The 24,642-nt window shown below is 42.5% G+C and overlaps 1 protein-coding gene across 3 annotated transcripts in view; it reads left to right on the top strand.

Moving 5' to 3' along the window:
- Nucleotides 1–24,417, top strand: part of LOC137373977 (transmembrane protein 87A-like) — a 92,182-nt gene extending 67,765 nt beyond the window's left edge. For 2 of the 3 annotated variants that reach the window (XM_068039682.1, XM_068039683.1), the window contains exons 14-20: nt 2,503–2,561; nt 8,186–8,289; nt 10,895–10,968; nt 11,261–11,322; nt 18,828–18,880; nt 22,218–22,248; nt 23,614–24,417. In XM_068039682.1, coding sequence (XP_067895783.1) covers nt 2,503–2,561; nt 8,186–8,289; nt 10,895–10,968; nt 11,261–11,322; nt 18,828–18,880; nt 22,218–22,248; nt 23,614–23,655 — 425 coding nt within the window. In that variant the 3' untranslated portion in view covers nt 23,656–24,417. Of the gene's footprint in view, nt 1–2,502; nt 2,562–8,185; nt 8,290–10,894; nt 10,969–11,260; nt 11,323–18,827; nt 18,881–22,217; nt 22,249–23,613 lie in introns of those variants that run through there. The other variant, XM_068039684.1, reaches the window with a different exon arrangement.
- Nucleotides 24,418–24,642: the final 225 nt, after the last annotated feature.

Here is a 24,642-nt window from a genome sequence, read left to right on the forward strand (position 1 = left end):
ATTGGACCGACACAAGTAGTTCAGGATCAGGGACATTGTCTAATCCTTAAGTTGTCTGCTGACACCAACTGACTACTCTTGTTGGCTTTTCCTGAGACGTGCTTGCTACTATTTAAACCTCAGCATTGTTGGAGCATCCCCTAAAGGCAAAGTGGCTAAAAGTACTACCTGGTGTGGAAAACACACAGACACACACGGAAATGTGCAGATTTATCCCCAGTCTGTGCTGTAAGCTAACATAGAAAATAGGAGCAGGAGTAGGCCACTCGGCCCTTTGTGCCTGCTGTGCCATTCATTATGATCATGGCTGATCATCTCAGTAGCTTGTTCCCGCTTTCGCCCCATACCCTTTGATCCCTTTAGACCCAAGAGCTATATCTAACTCCTTCTTGAAAACATACAATGTTTTGGCCTCAACTGCTTTCTGTGGTAGCGAATTCCACAGGCACACCACTCTCTGGGTGAAGAAATTTCTCCTCATCTCCGTCCTGAAAGGTTTACTCCGTATCCTTAGACTATGACCCCTGGTTCTGGACTCCCCCACCATCGGGAACATCCTTCCTGCATTTACCCTGTCAAGTACTGTTAGAATTTTATAGGTTTCTATGAGATCCCTCCTCACTCTTCTGAACTCCAGCAAATATAATCCTAACCGACTCAATCTCTCCTCATACGTCAGTTCCAGGAATCGGTCTGGTAAACCTTCGCTGCGCTCCCTGTATAGCAAGAACATCCTTCCTCAGATAAGAAGACCAAAACTGCACTCAATATTCCAGGTGTGGCCTCACCAAGGCCCTGTATAATTGCAGCAAGACATCCCTGCTTCTCTATTCGAATCTTCTCGCTATGAAGGCCAACATACCATTTGCCTTTTTTACCGCCTGTTGGACCTGCATGCTTACCTTCAGCGACTGGTGTACGAGAACTCCCAGGTCTCGTTGCATATTCCCCTCTGTTTATAGCCGTTCAGATCATCTGCCTTCCTGTTTTTGCTACCAAAGTGGATAACCTCACATTTATCCACATCATACTGCATCGGCCATGCATTAGCCCACTCACTCAACTTGTCCAAATCGCCCTGAAGCCCCTCTGCATCCTCCTCACAACTCGCCCTCCCACCCAGTTTTGTGTCATCTACAAATTTGGAAATATTACATTTAAATCATTAATGTATATTGTGAATAACTGGGGTCCTAGCAGCAATCCCTGCGGTACCCCACTAGTCACTGCCTGCCATTCGGAAAAAGACCCACTTATCCCTACTCTTTGTTTCCTGTCTGCCAACCAATTTTCTATCCATCGCAATACACTACCCCCAATCCCATGCGCTTTAATTTTACATGCTCATCTGTTATGTGGGACTTTGTTGAAAGCTTTCTGAAAGTCCAAATAAACCGCATCCACTGGCTCCCCCTCATCAACTCTACTAGTTACATCCTAGAAGAATTCTAGTAGAGCTGGTTTCAAAGCTACAAGTGGTTTCTAGCTAGGAAGGAGGAAAATCAGCATAAGTTATGAATCCTAATCATTGTCCTGTGATGCCCAGTGTTTGTGTGTGTGTAAGACAGGTGAGTACAGACTGATTTAGTAGTGATGATCGACTCCCAGTATAGAATTACCTGCTGATGTTTGTTAGGCTCCCATTAAGAATGGTACAGCACATACTGGAATATCTGGTATCTTGTATATAGAATAGGACATAGGTGTGATGCATTTTATGTGATATTACCAATGCTATTGTATCATAGAACAGAATCATAGAAGGTTTAAGGCACAGAAAGAGGCCACTTGGCCCATCGTGTCTGTGCCGGCCGAAAAATGATCCACCTATTCTAATCCCACCTTCCAGCCCTGCAGATTACGGCTCTTGAGGTGCATATCCAGACTCCTTCTGAATGAGTTGAGTGTCTCTGCCTCAACTACCCTTTCAGGCAGTGAGTTCCAGACCCCCCCACCACCCTCTGGGTAAAAACGTTTATCCTCCTCTCCCCTCTAATTTTTCTATCAATCACTTTAAATCTGTGCCCCTAGTCGCTGACCTCTTCTGCTAAGGTGAATAGACCCTTCACCTCCACTCTATCCAGGCCCCTCAAACTTTTGTTCATTTCAATCAGATCTCCCCTCAGCCTCCTCTGTTCCAAGGAGAACAACCCCAGCCTATCCAATCTTTCCTCATATCTGCATTTTTCCAGTCTTGGCAACATCCTCATAAATCTCCTCTGTACCCTCTCTAGTGCAATTACATCCTTTCTGTAATGAAGTGACCAGAACTGCACACAGTACTCAAGTTGTGGCCTAAACAATGAGTCATACAGTTCCAGCATAACCTCCCTGCTGTAATATTCTATACCTCAGCTCATGAAGGATCCTATCCTGTGTGGGTGATCCCTCCCTGATTATGAGGAAATGATTTGAGAATATTTTGATGATTGGGGAAGGGGTTTAGATTCCTCCACAAAATTGATATTTTACTTTTAAACTTTTTATTTCTTGTTCCTATAGCATCGATATTTTTCATCATTTGGACAACAAAGAAGTTCCGACTGGCAGATTGTCAATCGGTAGGTAAGATCTGCTTGAGCCATGTTTGTTTGATTTTTACATTTCCAAGTTTGAACGGCAGACTTGACATTGGACAGGATTGATATTGCTCGCCCCAGCTTCTCCTGTCTATTCTCACAACTAAAGTTTTCCATCTCGGGAGCCATTCTTGTAAATCTTTTCTGCACCTTCTCTAAACCCTTCACATCCTTCCTAAAGTGGGCACGATACTCCAGTTGAGACTGAATCAATGTTTTATAAAGGTTCTTCATAACTTTCTTGCTTTTGTACCCTACTTATGAAACCCAGGATTCCATATGCTTTATTAACTGCTTTCTCAACCATCCCTACCATCTTCAATGATTTGTGCATATACACTCCCAGGTCTCTCTGTTCTGTACCCCCTTTAGAATCATCCCCTCTCGATTATATTACCTCACCTCATTCTTCCTACCAAAATGTAACACTTCACACTCCTCTGCATAAATTTCATCTGCCACGTGTTGGCCCATTCCACCAGCCTGTCTATGTCCTCTTGAATTCTTCCATTGTCTTTCTCTCAGTTCGCAATACTTCCAAGTTTTGTGTCACCTGCAAATTTTGAAATTGTACCCTGCACACCCAAGTCAAGGTTATTAATATAGATCAAGAAAAGTAGTGGTCTGAGTACCGACCCCTGGGGAACACCACTGTATACTTTCCTCCATTCTGGAATGCAACTGTTTAATCACCGGTACAAGAAGAGCGAGTTACACTTGAACAAAGTCAGGATCGATGTTCTTACTGAGAGTTTAATTAGTCCTGTTGGGGAGGGTTCAAACTAATTTAACAGGGGGAGGGGAACCAGAGGACAGATATATAAACAGCAGTAACATTTGAAATATCCCAGCAATTGTAGGGACCAGATTGAGTAAAATAGCAGAAGTGAAGGAGGAGGTATTAAATGTATGCACGTCAATGTTTGTAGTGTAACTAATAAGGTTGGGGAGTTACAGGCACAAATTGCTACATGGGATTATGCAGTGGTTGCGTTAAGAAACATGGCTCAAGCAAGACCAGGAATTATCCTGGTTACAAGTATTCAGGAATGATAGGGAAGGAAAAAGAGGAGTGTGGCAGTATTGATTAAGGATGAAACTGTTCAAAAAAGAAAGGATATCCTATATGGTTCTAGGACTGGAATTATTTGTCAAGTGCTGAGAATAGGGCAGGAGAGGAATTTCTGATGTGTACAGGTGAACTTTCTCAATCAAAAAAGAAGGAAACAGTAATAAAAACAAAGTGCTGGAAATACTCTGGTCTGGCAGTATCTGTGAAGAGAGAAGCAGAGTTAACATTTCAGGTCGGTGACATTTCATCAGAACTAGCAAAGGTTAGAAATGTAATAGGTTTTAAACAAGTAAAGCAGGGTTTTTTGGCGGGGGGGTAAGAAGAACAAAAGGCAAGGTGTGTGATGGGACAGAGGGCCAAAGAGATTAACTGACAAGGAGGTCATGGAGTAAAGGCAAAGAGAGTGTGCTAATGGTGTGGTGAAAGTTAAAGCATTAGTGCAGAGAGAGGGTTAATGACAGAATAATGGACAGCTCTGAGGTGTCATTAACACACTCTCTGCACGAATGCTTTGCCTTTCACCGCACCTTTAGCACACTCTCTTTGCCTTTACTCCATGACCTCCTTGTCAGTTAATCTCTCCGGTCCTCTGTCCTATCACACACCTTGCCTTTTGTTTTCCTTCCCCACCCCTGCCCACCCCTGCTTTACTTGTTGAAAACCGGTCACATTTCTAACCTTTGCTAGTTCTGATGAAAGATCACAGACCTGAAACGTTAACTCTGCTTCTCTCTCCACAGATGCTGCCAGATCTGCTGAGTATTTCCAGCACTTTCTGTTTTTATTTCAAATTTCTAGCATCCACAGTATTTTGCTTTTATATAAGGAGGAAGCAGTGTTGGATCTGGTTCTGGGAAATGAAGTAGGGAAAGTGGAGTGTCTTACAGTAGAAAATCATCTAACTCCAGGGATAGCAACATCATTTGGTTCAGAGTAGTTATTGAAAGAGACCAGAAAATATCAAAGATAAAATTCTGAACTGAGGAGAGCTAATTTCAGTATTTTAAGAAGGGACCCATCACAGGTAGATTGGAAAAAGTGATTGCAGGATTAAACATTAATGGAGCTTTCATGGAGAGAGTTCAGATACAAACACGGCATATTCCTTTGAAGGCAAAAGATTAGAGCATCCAAAGCTAATGTGCCCTGAATGACAAAGGAAGTTAAAGTTCAAATAGAACAGAAAAGGTAGCCTATGACAATTTCCGGAGCAAGATTCAGTTAATAACCAGGAAGATTATGGAAAGTGCAGGAGGGAATTGAAAAAGTTCATACGGGACGCAAAGAGAGGTTGCAAGAAAAGATTAGCAGGCAAATTAAATTGAATCCTAAAATATTATAAACATAAAGTGTAAGTGGTTAGCTAGGGAAAAATTTAAGTCTATTAAGGACCAAAAGGGAAATCTTCGTGTAGAGGCAGAGGGCATGGCTAAAATGTTCAATGAGTACTTTGCATCTGTCTTCGGAAAGGAAGTGAATGATATGAAGGTTACACTCAAAGAGGAGAGGGAAGTTTTAGACAGGGTAGTAATAAATAGAGAAGATGTACTCAAAAGATTAGCTTTACTGAAGTTGGTAAGTTACCTGGTTCAGGTGGAATGCATCCTAGTTTGCTGAAAGAAGCAAAGGTAGAAATAGCAGAGACGTTGGCCACAATCTTCCAGTCTCCATTGAATACAGCAGTAGTGCTGAAGGAATGGTGGGTTGCTAATATACCACTATTCAAGAAAGGGGAAAGGAATAAATCAGGCAACTACAGGCCGGTCAGCCTATCATCAGTGGTGGGGAAGTTATCGGAAACAATTATCAGAGACAAAATAAACTTTCATTTGGAAAGGCATGGTTTAATCAGCCAGAGCCAGCGTGGATTTGTTAAAGGCAAACCATGTCTGACTAATTTGAATTCATTGAGGTAACAGACAAGGTTGGTCAAGGTAGTGCAGTAGATGTATATGTGGACTTTCAGAAAGTATTTGACAAAATGCCACACAGGAGGCTTAATTAAAAAGATGGAAACCCATGGAATTAAGAGCAAAATAGTGGTATGTTTGCAAAATTGGTTCAATGGTAGGAAGCAAAGGGTGGGTTCGGAGTGGTGTTCCCCAAAGGTCAGTTTTTGGGTCCATTACTGTTTGCATTTTTTATGAGCAACCTAGGCTTGGTTGTAAGGAGCAACATTGTAAAGTTTGCAAATGATTCAAAACTTGGCAAAGTAGTAGATAGTGATGGTGATAGTTATAGGCTTCTGAATGACATAGGAAGAATGGTGAAATGGGCAGAAGCATGGCAGATGGAGTCCAATGCAGAGAAGAGTGACGTGATGCATTTTGGGATGACTAATTTGGAAAGACAGTAATCTATAAATGGCATAATTTTAAAAAGTGTAGATGATCAGAGAGACCTTGGTGTCTATGTGCATACATCCTTAAAGGTGGTAGGATAAGTTGATATGTTGGCTTTTTAAAAAAAAAAGTATATGGGTTACTTGGGTTTCTAAATAGAAGATTAGAATATAAGAGCAAAGAGATCATGCTGGAACTAAATAAATAACTGGTTAGTCTTCAGCTGGAGTATTGTGGTCAATTCTGGGCAAAGATGTAAAGACTACATCAGTGCAAATGGTACCAGAGGAGTGTGACAATGTTACCAAGGGTAAGGGACTTCAGTTATGAGGAGAAGCTGGAAAAGTTAGGTCTGTTTTCCTTTGAACAGAGCAGATTAAGAGGTGGCCTAATAGAAGTTTTCGAGATGATGAGAAGTTTTTGGTAAAGTGGATAGAGAATACCTATCGACTCTGGCAAGTGGGTCAAAAACTAAAGGTCGTAGATTTAAAATCATTGGCAAAAGATCTAGAGGGAGATCAGAAGAATTTTTTCAGAGTCGTCAGGATTTGGAATGCTCTACCCAAAAAGATGCTGGATGTTGATGCCACAAGTGATTTTAAAAGGGATTTTGACAGGTGCTTGAGGTTGAGGAACTTTTGTGTTACGGACAAAAAGCGGGGATGTGGGACTAAACACGATTGCTCTGTCAAAGATTCAGCTCGGGCGTGATGGGCCGAATGTGTTAAGTTTTCTTTATGATTCGCATTGCTGTGGAAATAGGTTCAGGCTGCGAAGAAGGAAGTGTACAGCTGCAGGCCCTAGCGTTGGGGCAGCTACTATTTTATATCTTCAGTTCAAAACTGCCAATTTTTCTTTGAAATTATAATTTTGCAGGTTATTAATTTCAGAAGCATTGAAAGTTACACTGTTGGCACCACTAAATAATACCTTCCAGACAGGATAACTCTTTACTATGTGTCCTGGTTCAAACCTATATAGTTGTTACACCTCCCATTGATTGGACATGGAACAGAAATGATATTGGAGAGCAATGATAGATGGGTTTATGGTATGTTTTACTGATTCTCACTATTTGAAGAGCTTTTCTGAAAATGAGCATTCATTTATAAAATTAAAGAGAAATAAAAATATAAATTATAGAAGTTGAAGTTTAGTTTTGCTTTCCATGAGAAAGAAGCTATCTATTTTTACAGAAGTGAAAATGTGGCAAATGATCTGCACACTGTGGTTACAGCTGTTATAAACCAAGAAGGTCCCAAGGTCTATCTCTGGTCTTGCTGAATCAGCTGGTTTCAACTCGAGCAGCCTTTGAGCTGAGAAGTGGGGGGAATTATCTGGCGGAGTTCTCAGTCCTGATGGCTATCTGATAGCCCACAAAAGTATGAAACAGGAAAGGCAAAGACCACCTGGTCCGAATAGACCTGATGCAGCCCAGGTGCAGCATCAACCAAGCCATACATTCTGCTGGCTAAGGTTAAAAAAAAAACTCATGCCAATTTTGGACTAATTGAAGGGATTTCTACTCTGACCCTGAAAAAGGAGAAAAAGCAAGATGGAGGAGACTGCACTACCTCATCACTAAACCTACCTACTATTAGAAATGAAAGTAGTAGGGACCTGCTGTGGAACTATACCCGAACAGTGTTTCACTGAGGGGTGGGAGGAGTGCTGCAATACCTGTGGACCTATACCCGAACAGTGTTTAATTGGAACTGTGCCTGAGCAAAGTGTTACTTGGGGGGGGCGGGGGGGGGGCTGTATACCTTTGGAACTGTGCCCGAGCTGGGTGTTACTGGTGGGGGTGCTGCGATACCTTTGGAACTGTGCCCCAGCTGGGTGTTACTGGGATGGGGGGGGGTGCTGTATACCTTTGAAACTGTGCCCCAGCTGGGTGTTACTGGGGTGGGGGGCTGTATACCTTTGGAACTGTACCTGAGCTGGGTGTTACTGGGGTGGGGGGCTGCTATACCTTTGGAAGTGTACCTGAGCTGGGTGTTACTGGGGTGGGGTGGGGGGTGCTGTATACCTTTGGAACTGTACCTGAGCTGGGTCTTAGTGGGGGGATGGTGCTGCTATACTTTTTGCAACTATATCTGCATGATCATCTTCAGGAAACAAGAAGAAACACTGAATGAAAACACGAGTGTATTAGGCAGCACTTTGATTCCTTCCTTCCGTGTTTTATACAGGACTGGAGAGAGCGGTGGATAGATGATGCATTCTGGCGATTGCTGTTCTCCGTCATCCTACTGGTCATAATGATCTTGTGGAGACCATCAGCAAACAATCAAAGGTTTTAGTGCATTTTTTGGCACGAATTTCCAAACTTTATTTCCTCTTGTCCCAGCTGAAGATGAACACAGTGCTGATGAGGGAATGGGTGGCAAACAATATACATGACAGTGGTTTCAGCTGGACTGTTACTTAGCAATACACATGCAGACTGGTGAAGGAGGTAAAGTTAACATAGAATTATCCCCTTTACTCCAATACCTATCAGCTGATTGCAAAGTGGTAGGACAGAGAATGGGAAATAACGTATGCAACAGAGGATCTGGGTTTTTCAAGTGGGAAATCTCATTCTCCCAGAGAAGAATTGCTGATCCCAGATAGGTTGTAATCAGTGCCTGGCTAACTACGACAGCAAAAAATCTGAAGCCTATTGTTTATTTTGGCTGCACATTAATTTCTTGTGGTTTGACCATAGTTACAGAGGTGACAGCAGCTGAGGAGATTGGCAGCTAGATTGCCCTTTCATAAACTCGGGTGTGTGGTATGTGGCCTACAAGGTAAAGGTCCGGGGTCCAGGCCCCGCCTGCCCAGGGTTCCGGGGTCCAGGCCCCGCCGGTCCTGTGGTACAGTTTCTCATTTCTCATTTTACCAGTATTGGCATGAGCATTAACTCTGAATTTCTCTCATCTTAGGCTGCAAATTTGCATTGTACACGAACTGCTTTCTCCCTGCGTCCTCATTTTGTTGAAGTCTCATTGCTTTAAGTTGATTTCGATCAGGCCATCAAAACTGTAAAACCCTTTTGCATCATTGATTATTTTCTCCCTCTACAATCAACAATCCTTGATAATGTCTAAACTTGGTGTTGCAGAATCTGTACTTCCTGATTCATCTTGCCTTTGTCCAGCTCTTTTCTACCGTGGTGTGCTGTACTTGGTGCCTTAGCCCTTCATCAAGGTTTCTTTATATCCGTACATACCTTTTGTCTAGTTCTGCTTTGGTTCATCATTCTTTGGTTGTCGCTTTTCTACAAATCTGGCAATTGAATAGCTGAAATTTCATATTCATAAAAGTGTCAATTAGTCATTCGTGTACCAATTGCTAATGGATAAAATAGATACATAGTAATCCAGTGATCATTCTCTAAGGCCCTATGAAAACAACCAACCATCAGAAAGCAAAAGCTAAAGGGGAGACAGTGAAATTGCTCCAGATTCTGATGAAAGGTCACAGACCCTAAAACATCAACTCTGTTTCTCTCTCCACAGATGTTCCAGACCTGCTGAGTATTTCCAGCACTTTGTTTTTATTTCAGATTTCCAGTATCTGCAGTATTTTGCTTCTTTCCAGATTTTGAGTATTGAATTCGCAAACTGACTTTCACTGCTGAACTCAGATTCGAAACAACGATTGATGATCACAAAAGGAATGATTAAATTTAGTTCAAACAAAAACGAGATACTGCAGATGCTGGAAATCTGAAATAAGAACAGAAAATCCTGGAATCACTGATGAGGTCAGGCTGCATTTGTGGAAAGGGAGCAGAGTCAACGTTTCAGGTTTATGACCTTTTGTCAGAACATTAAACTTGCCTATACAGCAGCGTTGCTGCATCTTTAAAATGTTTAATTTTTTTTTTGTTGGTTGTCTGTGTGTCTGAGAAGCCTAGGTCTTGAGTTCATACTGAACAGAGTTGTCACCTATCGAGTGACAAGCCTCACTAGGAGAACAGACTTTATTTCCCCAGTATAGACTGTTGCCTGGATCCCAGGTACAAGACTGGTCATACACAGAGCAAGCCAAGGCTTGCTTCTGCCTTTCCCCACCAGCAGTGGAGAAGCACTGGAAGGGCAAACGTTCAGAAAAAAGCTTTTAGCAGCAGTAAAGGTAACTGAATTTATTTTCAGTTTAAAAACATTAAAACAGGGTAAAATATGGACTTTTCAACTTGTGCTATACAACTAAAAAAATGAATCTCTCTCAATTTTCAGGCATTTATTAAATAGGTACAGCATGTTATGTGTGACGAATGAAATTTTGCGTTGTGATGTTTAATTTTTAATTACATTTTGCAATTACAAATGGTTATGGAAGCTTCATTTATTGTGTATCGAGAAACAGTAAATACAAGCAGAAAATTCTGGAGTAACTGAGATTCAAGATTGTGGAGGTTCTGAATAAAAGTTCTCGTTTAAAAATTTATTTCAGCAGGATCTTTTAATTGCACCAAGAATTGTTGCAGAAGTAATTGGTAAAGAAATGAGGTGCAGATTAGTTTAATCTAAGTTTTATATATTACTTTTATATATTGTTTGATCCTTGCTATAAAAACCACACCCTAAGCTGGACAGTGAAGATAGAACAGCTTTTCCATGCTAAATGTCGACATGTATTGATGTAGCAATAGTATGTGAGAGGAACAAATATATTTACTTACCAGCAGTGGGTAAGGAAAACATTGATTTTCCTTGAAGTAATCAAAAAAGCACTTCACTGTCTCTGAGGAGACCTCTCATAAACTTCATTTCCAAATCCTTTCAATAAAGATGTGCACCCTTCCCTATTTCCGCGCACCAACAACTTCCTTTGTAACAGCATAATCTCCAATTCACTGACCAATGCCACAGAAATTCTGTTAATACTAAGAAAGATTATTTGTTTTACAGGTTTGCCTTTTCCCCTCTTGCAGATGAGGATTATGATGATGAACTGAAAGAACCAATGCTCAATGAAGCTTTTGGTAAGCAAAGCCGGTCAACTTAGTTATGGCACTCTAGAGTAAAACATATTATTTGATAAACAAATGAAGAATAAGAATTAAATTGGGTAAATTAGATCTTTGAATTGTGGCAGTGGTTGGGGAAATAAAATTGTTGACTACTTTTGCCATAGTTTGTTGGATCAACTCAAAGTGGGTTGCAAGATACTTTATGCAGATATTGGATGGAGATCTTCATTGAGAAATGAAATGGAAGAAATGATTATACTGAGTTATAAAAATTTATGGAAATTGTATCTTCTGTTTTCTGCAGAGGGAATGAAGATGAGAGGTACGAAAGCAGAATCCAATGGCACTGCCAAACTAAATAAAGTGGTGAGTAAGATAGCAGACAGTGCTGATTTAAAGGTGCCTCACGAGGCTGAATGGACTTAAAGCAAAGCAGTTGACACAATTTGCAAGCTCGTGCACATTAAGGTCAATCTGAAAAACTGTCTGGACGTCTGAATCCCATTAGCTATACGTAGGATCAGTTTAGTTATTTCATTTCTTATCCAGCCCATCTGTCTTTTCAGAGAAAAGATGAGCACAGTCTAACCTGTTTCATAGAAACTGAAGTGAGTGGCCACTAATATCTTTGAACACAGTGTGCAGACGAGACGGGTGCCTTGGAGAAGTCTGCCCTAGCAAGGATTCCCACTCCTAATTGCCATGTAGTGAATCCTGCTGGAAAGCTGGAGTACACAGACATCAGGTGAGAACAAGGCTTGACTCAGTGATACCCCCGTCGTTGAATATCATGCCAACATTATTCAAATTACTACCTACCCAAATTCTCTGCTTACTGATATGGTTGTTAGTCATTCTACTGTTGTGAAGAGCTGATCTCCACATAAATGAATTGTCTAATGGTAAGCCATTAACTTAGAACAGTATCTGAACAATATTGACATTTTGCATGAAGGACTTAGAATGAAAGAAATAAAATGCCTTTATTCCACAGTTAATCACTCTAATGTTTTGATTTGAGAACTGAATTCATTTACAATTTACATTGTGCTTTTAAAATACTTCTGAAAATTAGTAGCTGATGTACCATCCTGAGGTGGCCAGGGTCAGGCAAGCAAAACTCCAATGCGGTAAACTAAACCCAAGATCCCCAAAATGCTCCAGATGATGCTTGTTACACACTTGGTACTACCACAGTCCTCTATCTACATTTCTGACCTATTTCTTTATCCAGTCACATTACTCTCCCACCCTGTAATTATACCCAATTATCTTATATGCCACAAACTGATTATGCTTTCTTCTCCAATTTTTTTTCTCTTTCTGAACATGCTCCCTCACCTGAGATGCCATTCCATGGGCGTTAGTGATCCTCAGAACCAGGATTTTTGTGAGCGTCTCAACCGTGAACTCCAGCAAGCTATTCGTTTACTGGAGGCATCAAGGTTGATCTTGCTAAATGTCACCGTTTATGCACATGTTGAGTAGAGCTTACTGTATGTATACTGATGAGAGGAACCCTAACTAATTTCTCTCTCCTCCCTCCCTCCCTCCCCCCCACCCACCAGCCCCCCCCCCCCCAGAGTATATGGGTACCAAAACAAATTATAAGAGCCCCTGCCAGTACATGACTAAGATCAGCTAATCCAGGACAGACTGAAGCTGGGGTTTTTCCAGGTCTATATGGTGGAGAAATGAAGACCTCAGAATAATCAAATCAGCCTGGGAGTAGATAGTTATGTAAACTTATCCACAATAGAGTCATTTACGGCATAGAGGGAGGCTATTTGGCCCATCGAGTCCTTGCCGATTCTCCGCCGAGCAATCCAGTGAGTTCCACTCCCCTGCTCCATCCCTGTAGCCCTGCAAGCTTATTCCCTTCAAGTGCCCATCCAATTTCCTTTTGAAATCATTGATTTGTCTCTGCTTCCACCACCATTGTTGGCAGCGAGTTCCAGGGTCATTACCACTCACTTCGTTAAAAAAAAAGTTCTTCCTCGCATTACCCCTGCATCTCTTGCTCAAAACCTTCAATCTGTGTCTCCTGGTCTTTGTACATCAGTTAATGGGAACAGTTTTTCCTTGTCGAACTTATCTAATAATCTCTCATCTTTCTCCCGAGCAGTGCATTTTAGGACTTTCTACTTTTGGTTCCTTTTTCCCATGCTAATTACTTTCGACTTATCTGCATTTGCCATCTACTGGACCAGTTACATAAAAGCACCAGACCATTCTCAATTGGTTGTATTGTTTCTGATAATTTACTCTGCTTCCTATTTCCTGTTTTGGTGGTATTAGCAAATTTGAAGATTGTTCTTGAAAGAAAGTCAGTCTAATCATTAAGTTTAAAAGATATCAACGCTTTCAAAACTGGCCTCTGAGGTAGCCCCTTTCCAGCTTGGAAAGTTTTCATTATGACTACCTCACTTATTGGTATTATGCCAACTATTTATCCAGGTTCATGCTTTCTCTCCAATTGCATGACTCCTTGCCTTTACTGTGTTGATATGCAATCTTGACAACAACAACTTGCATTTAAATCATGCCTTTAACATGATAAACATTTCAAGATGCTTCACAGGAGCCTCATCAAACAAAATTTGACATAGGGATATATAGTATAAGTGAAGAGGTGGAGTGGTTTAGGCAGGTATTTCCAGAACTTGGTGCTTAAAAGAGGCCAGAATTGGAGGAGCGCAAAGATCTCTGAGGGTTGTATAGCTGGAGTAGGTTGCAGAGAATCAGGAGGGTCAAGGAAATGGAGGTATTTGGAAACTAGGATGAGAATTGAGGCGTCGCTGTATGGAACAAACGTAGGTCATGTGGATGATGGGTGAACGGGACTTTCTAAGTCATTTAAACTATTATCTACATTGGACTTCATCTGCCACCTACTTGTCCAGTTGCAGTCCCTCTGAATCTAATTACAATGTTCCTCATCATTTAGATTCATTAAGATTTTTCTCTGGGATTAAAGTTGAGCTTACTGGTCTGAGGTTTCCAGATATATCACTTGACCCTTTAGGTAATGAGTAATTTCCAATCTTCTGGGAATTCCGGATTTCAAATTGTGCAAGCCTACAAAAAAAATCTGCAAATTAGGATGTGAGCAGCAGAATTTTGGATGATCTGAAGTTTACGGAAGATGCAAAGTGAGACGCCAGCCAGGAGAGCATTGGAGCAGTGGAGCCCAGAGGTAACAAAAGCATGGATGAGGGTTTCAGGAGCTGAGGCAAAGACAGAGATGGGCAATGTTAGAGATTAAAAGTAGGCAGCCTTAGTGATGGAGTGGATATGGTCTGGCCTACATGAGACCCCAGACCCACAGCAATGTGGTTGACTCTTAAATGCCCTCTGAAATGGCCTCGCAAGTCACTCAGTTGTATCTAACCACTACAGAATTGATTAGGAATGAAACCGGACGGACCACCCGGCACCGGAAACAACAACGGAAACCCAGCCCTGTCGACCCTGCAAAGTCCTCCTTACTATAATCTGGGGGCTTGTGCCAAAGTTGGGAGAGCTGTCCCACAGACTAGTCAAGCAATAGCCTGACATAGTCATACACACCGAATCATACCTTACAATTTCCCAGACACTGCCATCACCGTCCCCAGGTATGTCCTGTCCAATCGGCAGGACAGACCCACCAGAGGTGGCAGCACAGTGGTATACAATCAGGAGGGAGTTGCCCTGGGAGTCCTCAACATTGACTCCAGACCCCATGAAGTCTCATGGCATCAGGTCAAACATGGGCAAGGAAACCTCCTGCTGATTACCAGCTACCACACCTCCCCCAACTGATGAATCAGTACTCCTCCATGTTGAACAGCACTTGGAAGAAGAGCTGAGGGTGGCAAGGGTGCAGAATGTACTCTGGGTGGGGGACTTAAATGTCCATCACCAAGAATGACTCGGTAGCACCATCACTGACTGAGCTGCCCAAGTCCTAAAGGACATAGTTGCTAGACTGGGTCTGCAGCAGGTGGTGAGGGAATCAACAAGAGGGAAAGATATACTTGACCTAATCCTCACCAATCTACCTGTTGCAGATGCATCTGTCCATGACAGCATTGGTAGGAGTGACCACCGCACAGTCCTTTTGGAGACAAAGTCCCGTCTTCACATTGAGGATACCCTCCATTGTATTGTGTGGCACTACCACTGTGCTAAATGGGATAGATTTCAAACAGATCTAGCAATGCAAAACTGGGCATCCATGAGGCACTGTGGGTCATCAGCAGCAGCAGAATTGTACTCAACCACAATCTGTAACTTCATAGCCGTACATATCCCCCACTCTACCATTATCATCAAGCTGGGGGATCAGCCCTGGTTCAATGAAGAGTGCATGAGGGCATGCCAGGAGCAGCACCAGGCATACCTCAAAATGAGGTGTCAACCTAGTGAAGCTACAACCCAGGACTACTTGCATGCTAAACAGCGTAAGCAGCATACGAGAAACAGAACTAAGTGATCCCACAGCCATCAGATCAGATCTGAGCTCTGCAATCCTGCCAAATCTAGTCTTGAATGATGATGGACAATTAAACAACTAACTGGAGGAGGCGTCTCCACAAATATCCCCAACTTCAATGATGGGGATGCCCAGCACATCAGTGCAAAAGATAAGGCTGAAACATTTGCAACAATCTTCAGCCAGAAATGCAGAGTGGATGATCCATCTCGGCCTCCTCCTGAAGTCCCCAGTATCTCAGATGCCAATCTTCAGCCAATTCACTCCGCATGATATCAAGAAAAGACTGAAGGCACCGGATACTGCAAAGGCTATAGGCACTGACGACATTCTGGCAATAGTACTGAAGACCTGTACTCCAGAACCTGCTGCTCCCCTAGCCAAGCTGTTCCAGTACAGATATAACAGTGGCATCTACTCAGCAATGTGGAAAATTGCCCAGGTATGTCCTGTACACAAAAAGCAGGACAAATTCAACCCGGCCAATTACCACCCCATCAGTCTACTCTCGATCATCAGTAAAGTGATGGAAGGTGTCATGACAATGCTGTCAAGCGGCTCTTGCTCAGCAATAACCTGCTCAGTTCAGGTTCTGCCAGGGCCACTCAGCTCCTGACTTCATTACAGCCTTGGTTCAAACATGGACAAAAGGTCTGAACTCTTGAGGTGAGGTGAGAGTGACTGCCCTTAACATCAAGGCAGCATTTGACCAAGTATGGCATCAAGGAGCCCTAGCAAAACTGGAGTCAACGGGAATTGGGGAAAACTCTCCGTTGGTTGGAGTATTACCTCGCGCAAAGGAAGATGGTTGTGGTTGTTGGAGGTCAATCATCTCAGCTCCAGAACTTCACTGCAAGAGTGTCCTAGGCCCAACCATCTTCAGCTGCTTCATCAGTCAGGAGGTCAGAAGTGGAGATGTTCGCTTCATGATTGCACAATGTTAAGTACCATTTGAGACTCCTCAGATACTGAAGCAATCCATGTAGAAATGCAGCAAGACCTGGACAATATCCAGGCTTGGGCTGATAAGTGGCAAGTAACATTCGCACCACACAAGTGCCAGGCAATGACCATCTCCAACAAGAGAATCTAACCATCTCCCCTTGACATTCAATAGCATTACGATCGCTGAATCCCCCACTATCAACATCCTGGGGGTTACTATTGATCAGAAACTGAACTGGAGTAGCCATATAAATACTGTGGCTGCAAGAGCAGGTCAGAGGCTGGGAATCTTGCGGCGAGTAACTCACCTCCTGACTCCCCAAAGCCTGTCCACCATCTACAAGGCACAAGTCAGGAGTGTGATGGAATACTCTCCACTTGCCTGGATAGGTGCAGCTCCAACAACACTCAGGAAGCTCGACACCATCCAGGACAAAGCAGCCCGCTTGATTGGCACCCCATCTACAAACATTCACTCCATCCACCACCGGCGCTTAGTGGCAGCAGTGTGTACCATCTACAGGGTGCACTGCAGCAACACACCTAGGCTCCTTAGACAGCACCTTCCAAATCCGCAACCTCTACCACCTAGAAGGACAAGGGCAGCAGATGCATGAGAACACCACCATCTGCAAGTTCCCCTCCAAGCCGCATATCGTCCTGACTTGGAATTATATCGCTGTTCCTTCACCGTCACTGGGTCAAAATCCTGGAACTCACTTCCTAACAGCACTGTGGGTTGTACCTACCCCACATGGACTGCAGCGGTTCAAGAAGGCAGCTCACCACCACCTTCTCACGGGCAATTGGGTTTGGACAATAAATGCTGGCATAGCCAGCGACGTCCACATCCCATGAACGAATAAAAAAGTAAGCTGAGCTCATGGCCAAATAGGACGCCAAGGTTGCGAATGGTCCAGTTCAGCTGCAGACATTGACCAGGGAGAGGGATGGGAAAAGCTGTTAAATTGAAATATTAAGCCATATCTCCTTTTGGACTCATTGTTGCACATTTTCCAAATCAGGTAGTCCTCATGTAGACAATATGTAATAACTAGTAATTGTCTTGTTCCTAAATTCTAGCTTCCCATATTATTTATTTCTTTCACCCTTTATTTGCAGTGTATGTGCGTGTTAAAACCCCTTTACCCGAAGGGACACTTGAGTTTTTTCTCAACACTCTTGCATTCAGTGTTTCTATTGGTTTCTTCAATCATATTTAAAGTGCTTTTGTTTGTCTTTATTGTTTGTATAATTTTTCTCATTCCAAGTTTTAAAAGTTGTTTTGTTATTCCTAAGACAACTTTTCAAATCCCTACTTAAACATGGTGGTCTTTTATTTCATTTCACCGACTTAGCCGGAATTAATTTCATTGCAGCCTCAGCAGTAGTTTTCCAATTTTGGCTTTTGGGTATCCAAACAATGAGCATGTTCCGATGAACTTTTTATAACTCCTTTTTACAGTTTCTGTAAAGGAATAGCTGCATTTCACACAATTCTACTTTATTCTCATCCTCCTAAAGGCCTTTTGGTAATGAGTAATACTTCCAGTTGTTTTAAACTGAGATTAAACGAGAAGTGAGATAAAACTTAAGCTCAGGGTAGAGCATTGGCATTTAGTGATCTGATAACAGCTTTAGTATATTTGAGGGCTGACTAGCTTGGGAACTTGAACATACTTTTTCTCTTCTGAAACTCTGACTAGATATGTACAAGCTAGTGCCAAGTTGTTCCAGCGTTGTACCGTAGTGCTAATTTCTGAGCAACATTTTTGACTTTGTAATTGGGTCACGTTTCATTTCCAACCTTAAGATTAACATTGCTAGCAGTATGGTACTGAGATGTTGGTTTTCACCCCTGATTTCCAATATTAGTATCTCAATCTTTCTCACACCACTGAAGGGAGCACTGAGTGAAAGATAGGTTTCTCCAGGTTGGTCTCATGTCACTCCTCCAGTGCCTGGCGTTGGCAGAATATTAAGAGTTCAACTTCATGCAGGCTTGTCTGGAGTTGATGCCTGACCAATGATGAAGAGCTTTGTCTTCAAATTTAAAAAAAATCACAGATTAGTGAGGTCTGAATTCAGCATTGTCGGGTTTCAGAAAATTGCCAAGGATAAAAACAGTGATCTGAAAGTTAGGGAATTTACCAGGGAAAAATCAGTAAATGAAGAAATTGAAGAACCCTAGAGGTGATTAAAACTGTTAATGGAGCAATGAGTTAATTCTTTGCAGACTACATCCACTGTTTTGTTTGCATCATTGCTCACTCCTCTCTTCTTTCCCCCACCCTCCTCCCTAAATACCTCTGTGATGTTCTCCTTCATGTCTGAATATGACCCATGAGCATAAGCACGTTTGTCACTGGTTTTGCAAGGGATAATCTTTTAATTTCATTGCTAATTATTTGGACTGGAAACTCATCAAAACTGTTGTCATTCTTGACAGGATGAAGATCTGAAGTGGGTTGAAGAGAATGTTCCATCTTCCATGGCAGATGTGTGAGTGACTTAAATTACTACTGGCTACAGCTTTATCATTGCACTATAAACTTTCAAATGCACCCATCAGTGTTATTTCCACACACCCGGATATTTTCATTTGGAGAGAGGTATTGGTATATTTCACATGGAGGAATGTAGGAAATAGGGGTGCCACTGGAAGGCTTTGGTGAGCATTTAGATATGAAATGTAATTTCTTCAGAATCTTTTTTAATAAATCATAGAATTCAGATAGTGCAGTGCCATAGTACACTGGATCATCAGTGGGTGGCATCATTTCAGAACTTAGATTCATAGTTCAAGACATTACTGAGGTCCATATCAGGAAGTTGTGCTGAAACGATACCAAGCTTGGTTTTAAAATGTTGTAGATTGAAGTGTAAGGGAAGGCTGAAAGAGCTGAGAATTTCCAATTTTGAAGCCCAGGGATAGAATGAGATAGAGTAGGAAATGGGGATTTATCTTGATTTCAGTACAGTAAGAGGAGGTTGGAGACTAGAGATGAGATGAGATGAGGATCACCAGTTTTAGCTTGTACCCTGTCCCAGAACGCAGGGAGAGCCTGCCCAAAGAAGGGAGCAGCTTTCAAGTCTTGTGAATCAGTGAGCTTATACAGATTGAAGAGTTGACAGAAAAATAAATACTTTGTGTGATCAAGCTTCTCAGAATAATCTTCAGCAGTGGCAGAGATGCAAAGGTTTCATTTTGAACTTTAAAGAGATATGCTAAGACTGCCAAAGGAGGACAAAGAGTGACATCATGATAAGTAGTGATAGGTGTTATTTGGACTTGAAGGAGATGTAAAGAAGTTTTCCCCTTTTACAAAAAAAAGTGACTTCTGACAACGCAGCCAAGCGCCGACGTCATCAGTGTGTTCCCAGCTGCACACTTGCGCAGAACAGTTTCTTCCTGCCAGTATGGTGCTGCGCATGCACAGCCTACATCAGCACCCGGCTTGACAGCACTAGTTCGCGCATGCATGTGAAAACGTTATCGCGTGAAGCGGGAGGGAGCAGGGAGAAGAAGCAGTCGCGGGACGGAGTGGGGCCGGTTCCTCTCCCCACACCCCGGTCGCTCGCTCCAGGCCTTGCCCGCTCCTCACCGCACCACCCGAAGAAGCGGTGGAGGTGGCAGGGAACGAGCCAGCTGCCAAAGTGCAAGCGACCGAGTGGAGGAAGCGGCAAGGTGGGGATCGAGTGGCTGAGGGAAGGTAGCAGGGGAGCGAGCAGACGTGCGTGCAAGGGAGCGATGATGACTGGAGGGCGTGGGGTACTGTTGGGGGTGGGATGGAGGCGGCGATCGCAGCGATTAAGGGGATTTGGGTTAATTTGTTCTTTGTGATAAATTGAGCAGCACGATCTTTATTATTGGCAGCTGCCTGAGACGTCACAGACAGTGACGTTTCAGTGGATGAGGCTGCATTTGTGCATGTGCCAGTACTGCGCCATCTAGTGGTTGCATTGTCAGCAAACACAGCCCAAAAAATCCTGAAATGAGCAATTGCTCATTGCTTCATGGAAAGGGCATCAAAGCTGTGCACAGGCACACGATCTAAAGGAAGTTGATGAACATAAAGAGTTAATCAGCAGAAATGTAGACAGGGTTGGATGATGTGTAGAGGAGATTGTTGATGGAGAAAATCCCATGAGGTGATGGACAAAAAGTCAATGAAATGTTAATTACACCACAGTGTAATCACATCTCCTTCAGGTCCGAATAACAGCTATCACTACTTATCATGATTTCCCTCTTGTTTATTATTTTTCTCAATACAAAAGAGTAAGAAATCAAACAAGACAATGTTATTTTCTAACTTTTAAAGCGCTTAATTTGAAATGCAGCATAACAGTTTGTACCAGAAAGAAAGTAGTAATTTTTCATACAACCTTTTCCTTTCTTGTGAGTACGACTCCAGACAAAGAATTGATAGATTCCTTGTCTTGGAAAGAAAATAATGGTTTCTATCCTACGAATTCTTGTCTTGATGTCATCCGTGTTTCTCCTCAAAACATTTGTAGATTGAGCTGCTTTATATAGTTGCTTTTCCAAAATTTGCTGTTGAATGATCAAACATCAAAACTCTTAACAGTTTGCAGGCATTGCTTCCTTGTCTCTGCAATTGCATTATTTCTTCTTCTTACCTACTTCAGGTATAATCTTAGAGTCATAGAGAGATACAACACTGAAACAGGCCCTTCGGCCACCGAGTCTGTGCCAACCATCAACCACCCATTTATATTAATCCCATATTCCCTACCACATCCCCACCTTCCCTCAATTCTCCTATCACCTACCTATACTTGGGGCAATTTACAATGGCCAATTTACCTATCAACCTGCAAGTCTTTGGCTGTGGGAGGAAACCGGAGCACCCGGCGGAAACCCACGCGGTCACAGGGAGAACTTGCAAACTCCGCTCAAGCAGTACCCAGAACCTGGGTCGCTGGAGCTGTAAGGCTGCGGCGCTAACCACTGAGCCACTGTGCTGCCCTAAAAACTCAAGCAGCGTTTGGAATTCTAAGCAGCACAACCGACGACTTGCCCTGCAGGAACGAGGCTAAATTTCGAAGCAGTGAGTCGCGTAGCCAACAGGGTTCGAACCTGCGCAGAGAGACCCCAATGGATTTCTAGTCCATCGCCTTAATCTTCCAAAGGCTCCTTTTCATTTGGCTAACACGTACATTTCTCTCTCTCAGCATCCTGGACAATATGCATCCTGACAGCTGTGTTCTATTCCAAGTCAATTATTTTAGTCTCCTTTAAAAACAAGTATCTAAAATCCAAAATCTTTAAACAGAATGAGTTGAAAGTATATGTCCATAAGCATAGCTTGATGGATGATCCTTGTGGCTTACTTAGACCAGACCCTCAGTAATATATTTGTCAACTGAGACACTGGGGCAGCGTGACTGATTTATTATTAAGCAAAAGGCTTTCTTCGTTTGTTCTCTTGCAATAACAATGCTCGTCAGTGCTGTCTTAGCTGCAATGGGACACAAGCAGCCTACACAGTGATGTGACCAGGGATGTGTTGTCACATCCTCACTCCTAATCCAGTCTGTAGATGGGGATGACGAAGGAACTCCATGTTGCTCAGAATACTTCTAACTGGCATTCTGGTTTCTTATTTCAAAGAGCTCACTACAGCCTCAGACCCGAGTTGTAAAAACAAAAAGTAAAAATCAGGCTTTTGCTAGCAGTTCTGCCACTGCTCTGGTAAAGCAAAAATGATGCTTGACCATCTCTTAGCATCTCTTAACACTGACATTAGCCACACTAGCAGGAATATACCATACTCCTCTGTTTTTTGACTAACCTTTCTTTATTTTTTTGCAGTGCACTTCCAGCCCTTCTGGACTCAGACGAGGTACTAAACAGTTTCATGCAACATTTGTATGTGGGGGTGTTTACCCATGTATTTGAGGGTGTTTGCTGGTGTGCAGGGGGAGCAGGACAGTGGATGGGGATGCATGATGATGTGGGGATGCTGTGTCATTTGTGTACCTTAAGCTCCATAGACTTAAATTCCCTTTAAGAAATTTGCAAAAGCCTCACAAAAATGTAGAAAAGAGTGGGAGACTGGGAAAGGATATGATCTTGGTCTTTGAGGTGATTTTTGAGTGTCTGTGTTTTATATTCCCACGACCAGCAGTATGTTCATCACTAACTCGGATTTGTAGCATGAGTTCTTCAGTTGGTAGCTCACTCATCTCTAAATCAGGAAGCTGTGGGTTCAAGCTCTACTCCATTTAATGTAGACTGACATGACAGTGTAGTTTTAGAGGTGATCAATAGATGGAACTTGAAACCATTCAAGTTGGTGAGAAAGATCCCACAGCACCGCTCAAAGAACAAAATGTCCCATGTTTTTCCCAGCCACTATTCTTCCCTCAGTCAACACTACTAAAAACAGATTAACTGACCTTAATTGCTGGTTGAGAAAGTGTGCTTTGAGCCTACTTGAGCCCTGCAAAATAACAATACCCACACTTAAAATGAAGTGCTTTGAGATGCATGAGGTGTGAGGCACGATATAAATGCAAGTTTGTTCCAAAAGTTGCTTGATATAAATCTGGGCGGTGAGTAATGTTTACTTGATATGCAACCAGTAGCGGTGAGTGCAGAGAGGGAAGAGCTACTGAGCCAATGTCATGAGGGCACTGGTCTAATATCAGTGGGGATACTGCCATTAATGGAATGTGGCATTCCAACCTGTAATGACTGCTAACATTTTCACGGTGTTGGGCTCAGGCTCGGCAGTTCCTCCCTCTGAACATTGAACTGCCTTGACTTTAGAGAACAGTATAGGATGAGTCTGAAGACCAGATTTATATGGTTGGGGGCCAGGCTAATTTTTGGAGTCAATTGAGAAGGTGCTCAAGGTCGATCAACATCTGAACAGGTTTAGGGTGTAGACCTTGATCAGGGCCAGCCAGTTCAACTGAAATGTTATCTAACCCTGCTGTTTAGGATGCTAATTGACCAGTTCCACATTTTCAATTCTCCTAAGTTTGTTGTTCCTTTGAAATCAGTCTCTGGGTGCATGATGATATTAACCCCTCAGGGAGACTTGAGGTTCAGCTGCACAGAATTTGAGCCATTAGTTTTGGATTGTTCTAGCAGAGAGCTGGGTCAGACACAATAGGCTGAATATCTGCCTTCTGTGCCCTAAACTACTTTGGTTCTTCTATTGGAAAACAGAAAAACTGCTAATAATTTCCTTGTATTTCAGGAAATTATGACAACGAAATTTGAGATTTCAAAAATGGAGTGAAAGGGTGAAATGATTGGAAAGCATCGCTCTTGTTTTTGAAGCAACGACTGTCCGGGAGAGGGTGTCTTCAGTCTGCACAAAACACTGAAACTGTCTAGTGTCACATGGCTTCATTGGGGTTGGGTGGACAAAGGAGTGTTTTTATATTTTGCTAAAGTGCAGTTCTGTTTTTTTTAATTGACTAAGTTATTTTGCTAGTGCTTGCCATAGGTGTCATGTTTGGGTGAAATTATGCTTTTGGTTCAGGTAAAATAAATGGCTGGTCTGCTATTCCTAAGCAGATTGTTACACAGAGGGCAGGCCACAAGTTAGCACGACCCTGCTGGTGTTCCTCCTCCTTTTCCAACCCCACCCTGCCGAATGAAGTGAAAAGCAAGGGTGACTTTATATTCTAGTGTCATGTTTTTCACTGCCTGGAGCATTGGGCTGGTATACTGGTGGCATTGTACTGCCACTGGCCAGCTGCAACCCCCAGAGAATTCTTTCCTCTGTCCCCAATATACTATGGTGACTTACTTCCTCCCCAAGTTAATTTGTGTGCAATTCCAGGGAAAGGGTGAGTTTTGTAGATTCTAGACCGTACAGCTGGACTTGGGTTACTGACTGCCAGCAGTGCTGGCACCTTGAATGGGCTATCAGCTGGAATTGGCAGGAAAATGGAGCCTTGTAAATCTGGTGTTGGAGAGGTTTAGTAAAACTATCAGGACTGCTATATTGTGATCTTGTATTCCAATCAAATAAAATTGTAGGGGTGAAATTCTACATCTGTTGTGTTTTGTTATACTTTTAGAAGGTTTACTTAGTTAAAATGAAAAATCCTCTTGTATTTTCACTCATTTATTAGTCCTTTCTGCTGAATTAAGAGAACCATGGTCTATTGGAGTGATTTTTTTTTTTAAAGTCAGAGTTTTTTTTTAAAGATATGCCTCTTCACCTTTTCATATAGTTAGGAAAGAAGAGGTAGATGAAGTTGAAGACTGCTCCACA

The sequence above is a fragment of the Heterodontus francisci genome, chromosome 9, assembly GCF_036365525.1.
Source record: "Heterodontus francisci isolate sHetFra1 chromosome 9, sHetFra1.hap1, whole genome shotgun sequence".
In the NCBI taxonomy this organism is placed as follows: Eukaryota; Metazoa; Chordata; class Chondrichthyes; order Heterodontiformes; family Heterodontidae; genus Heterodontus; species Heterodontus francisci.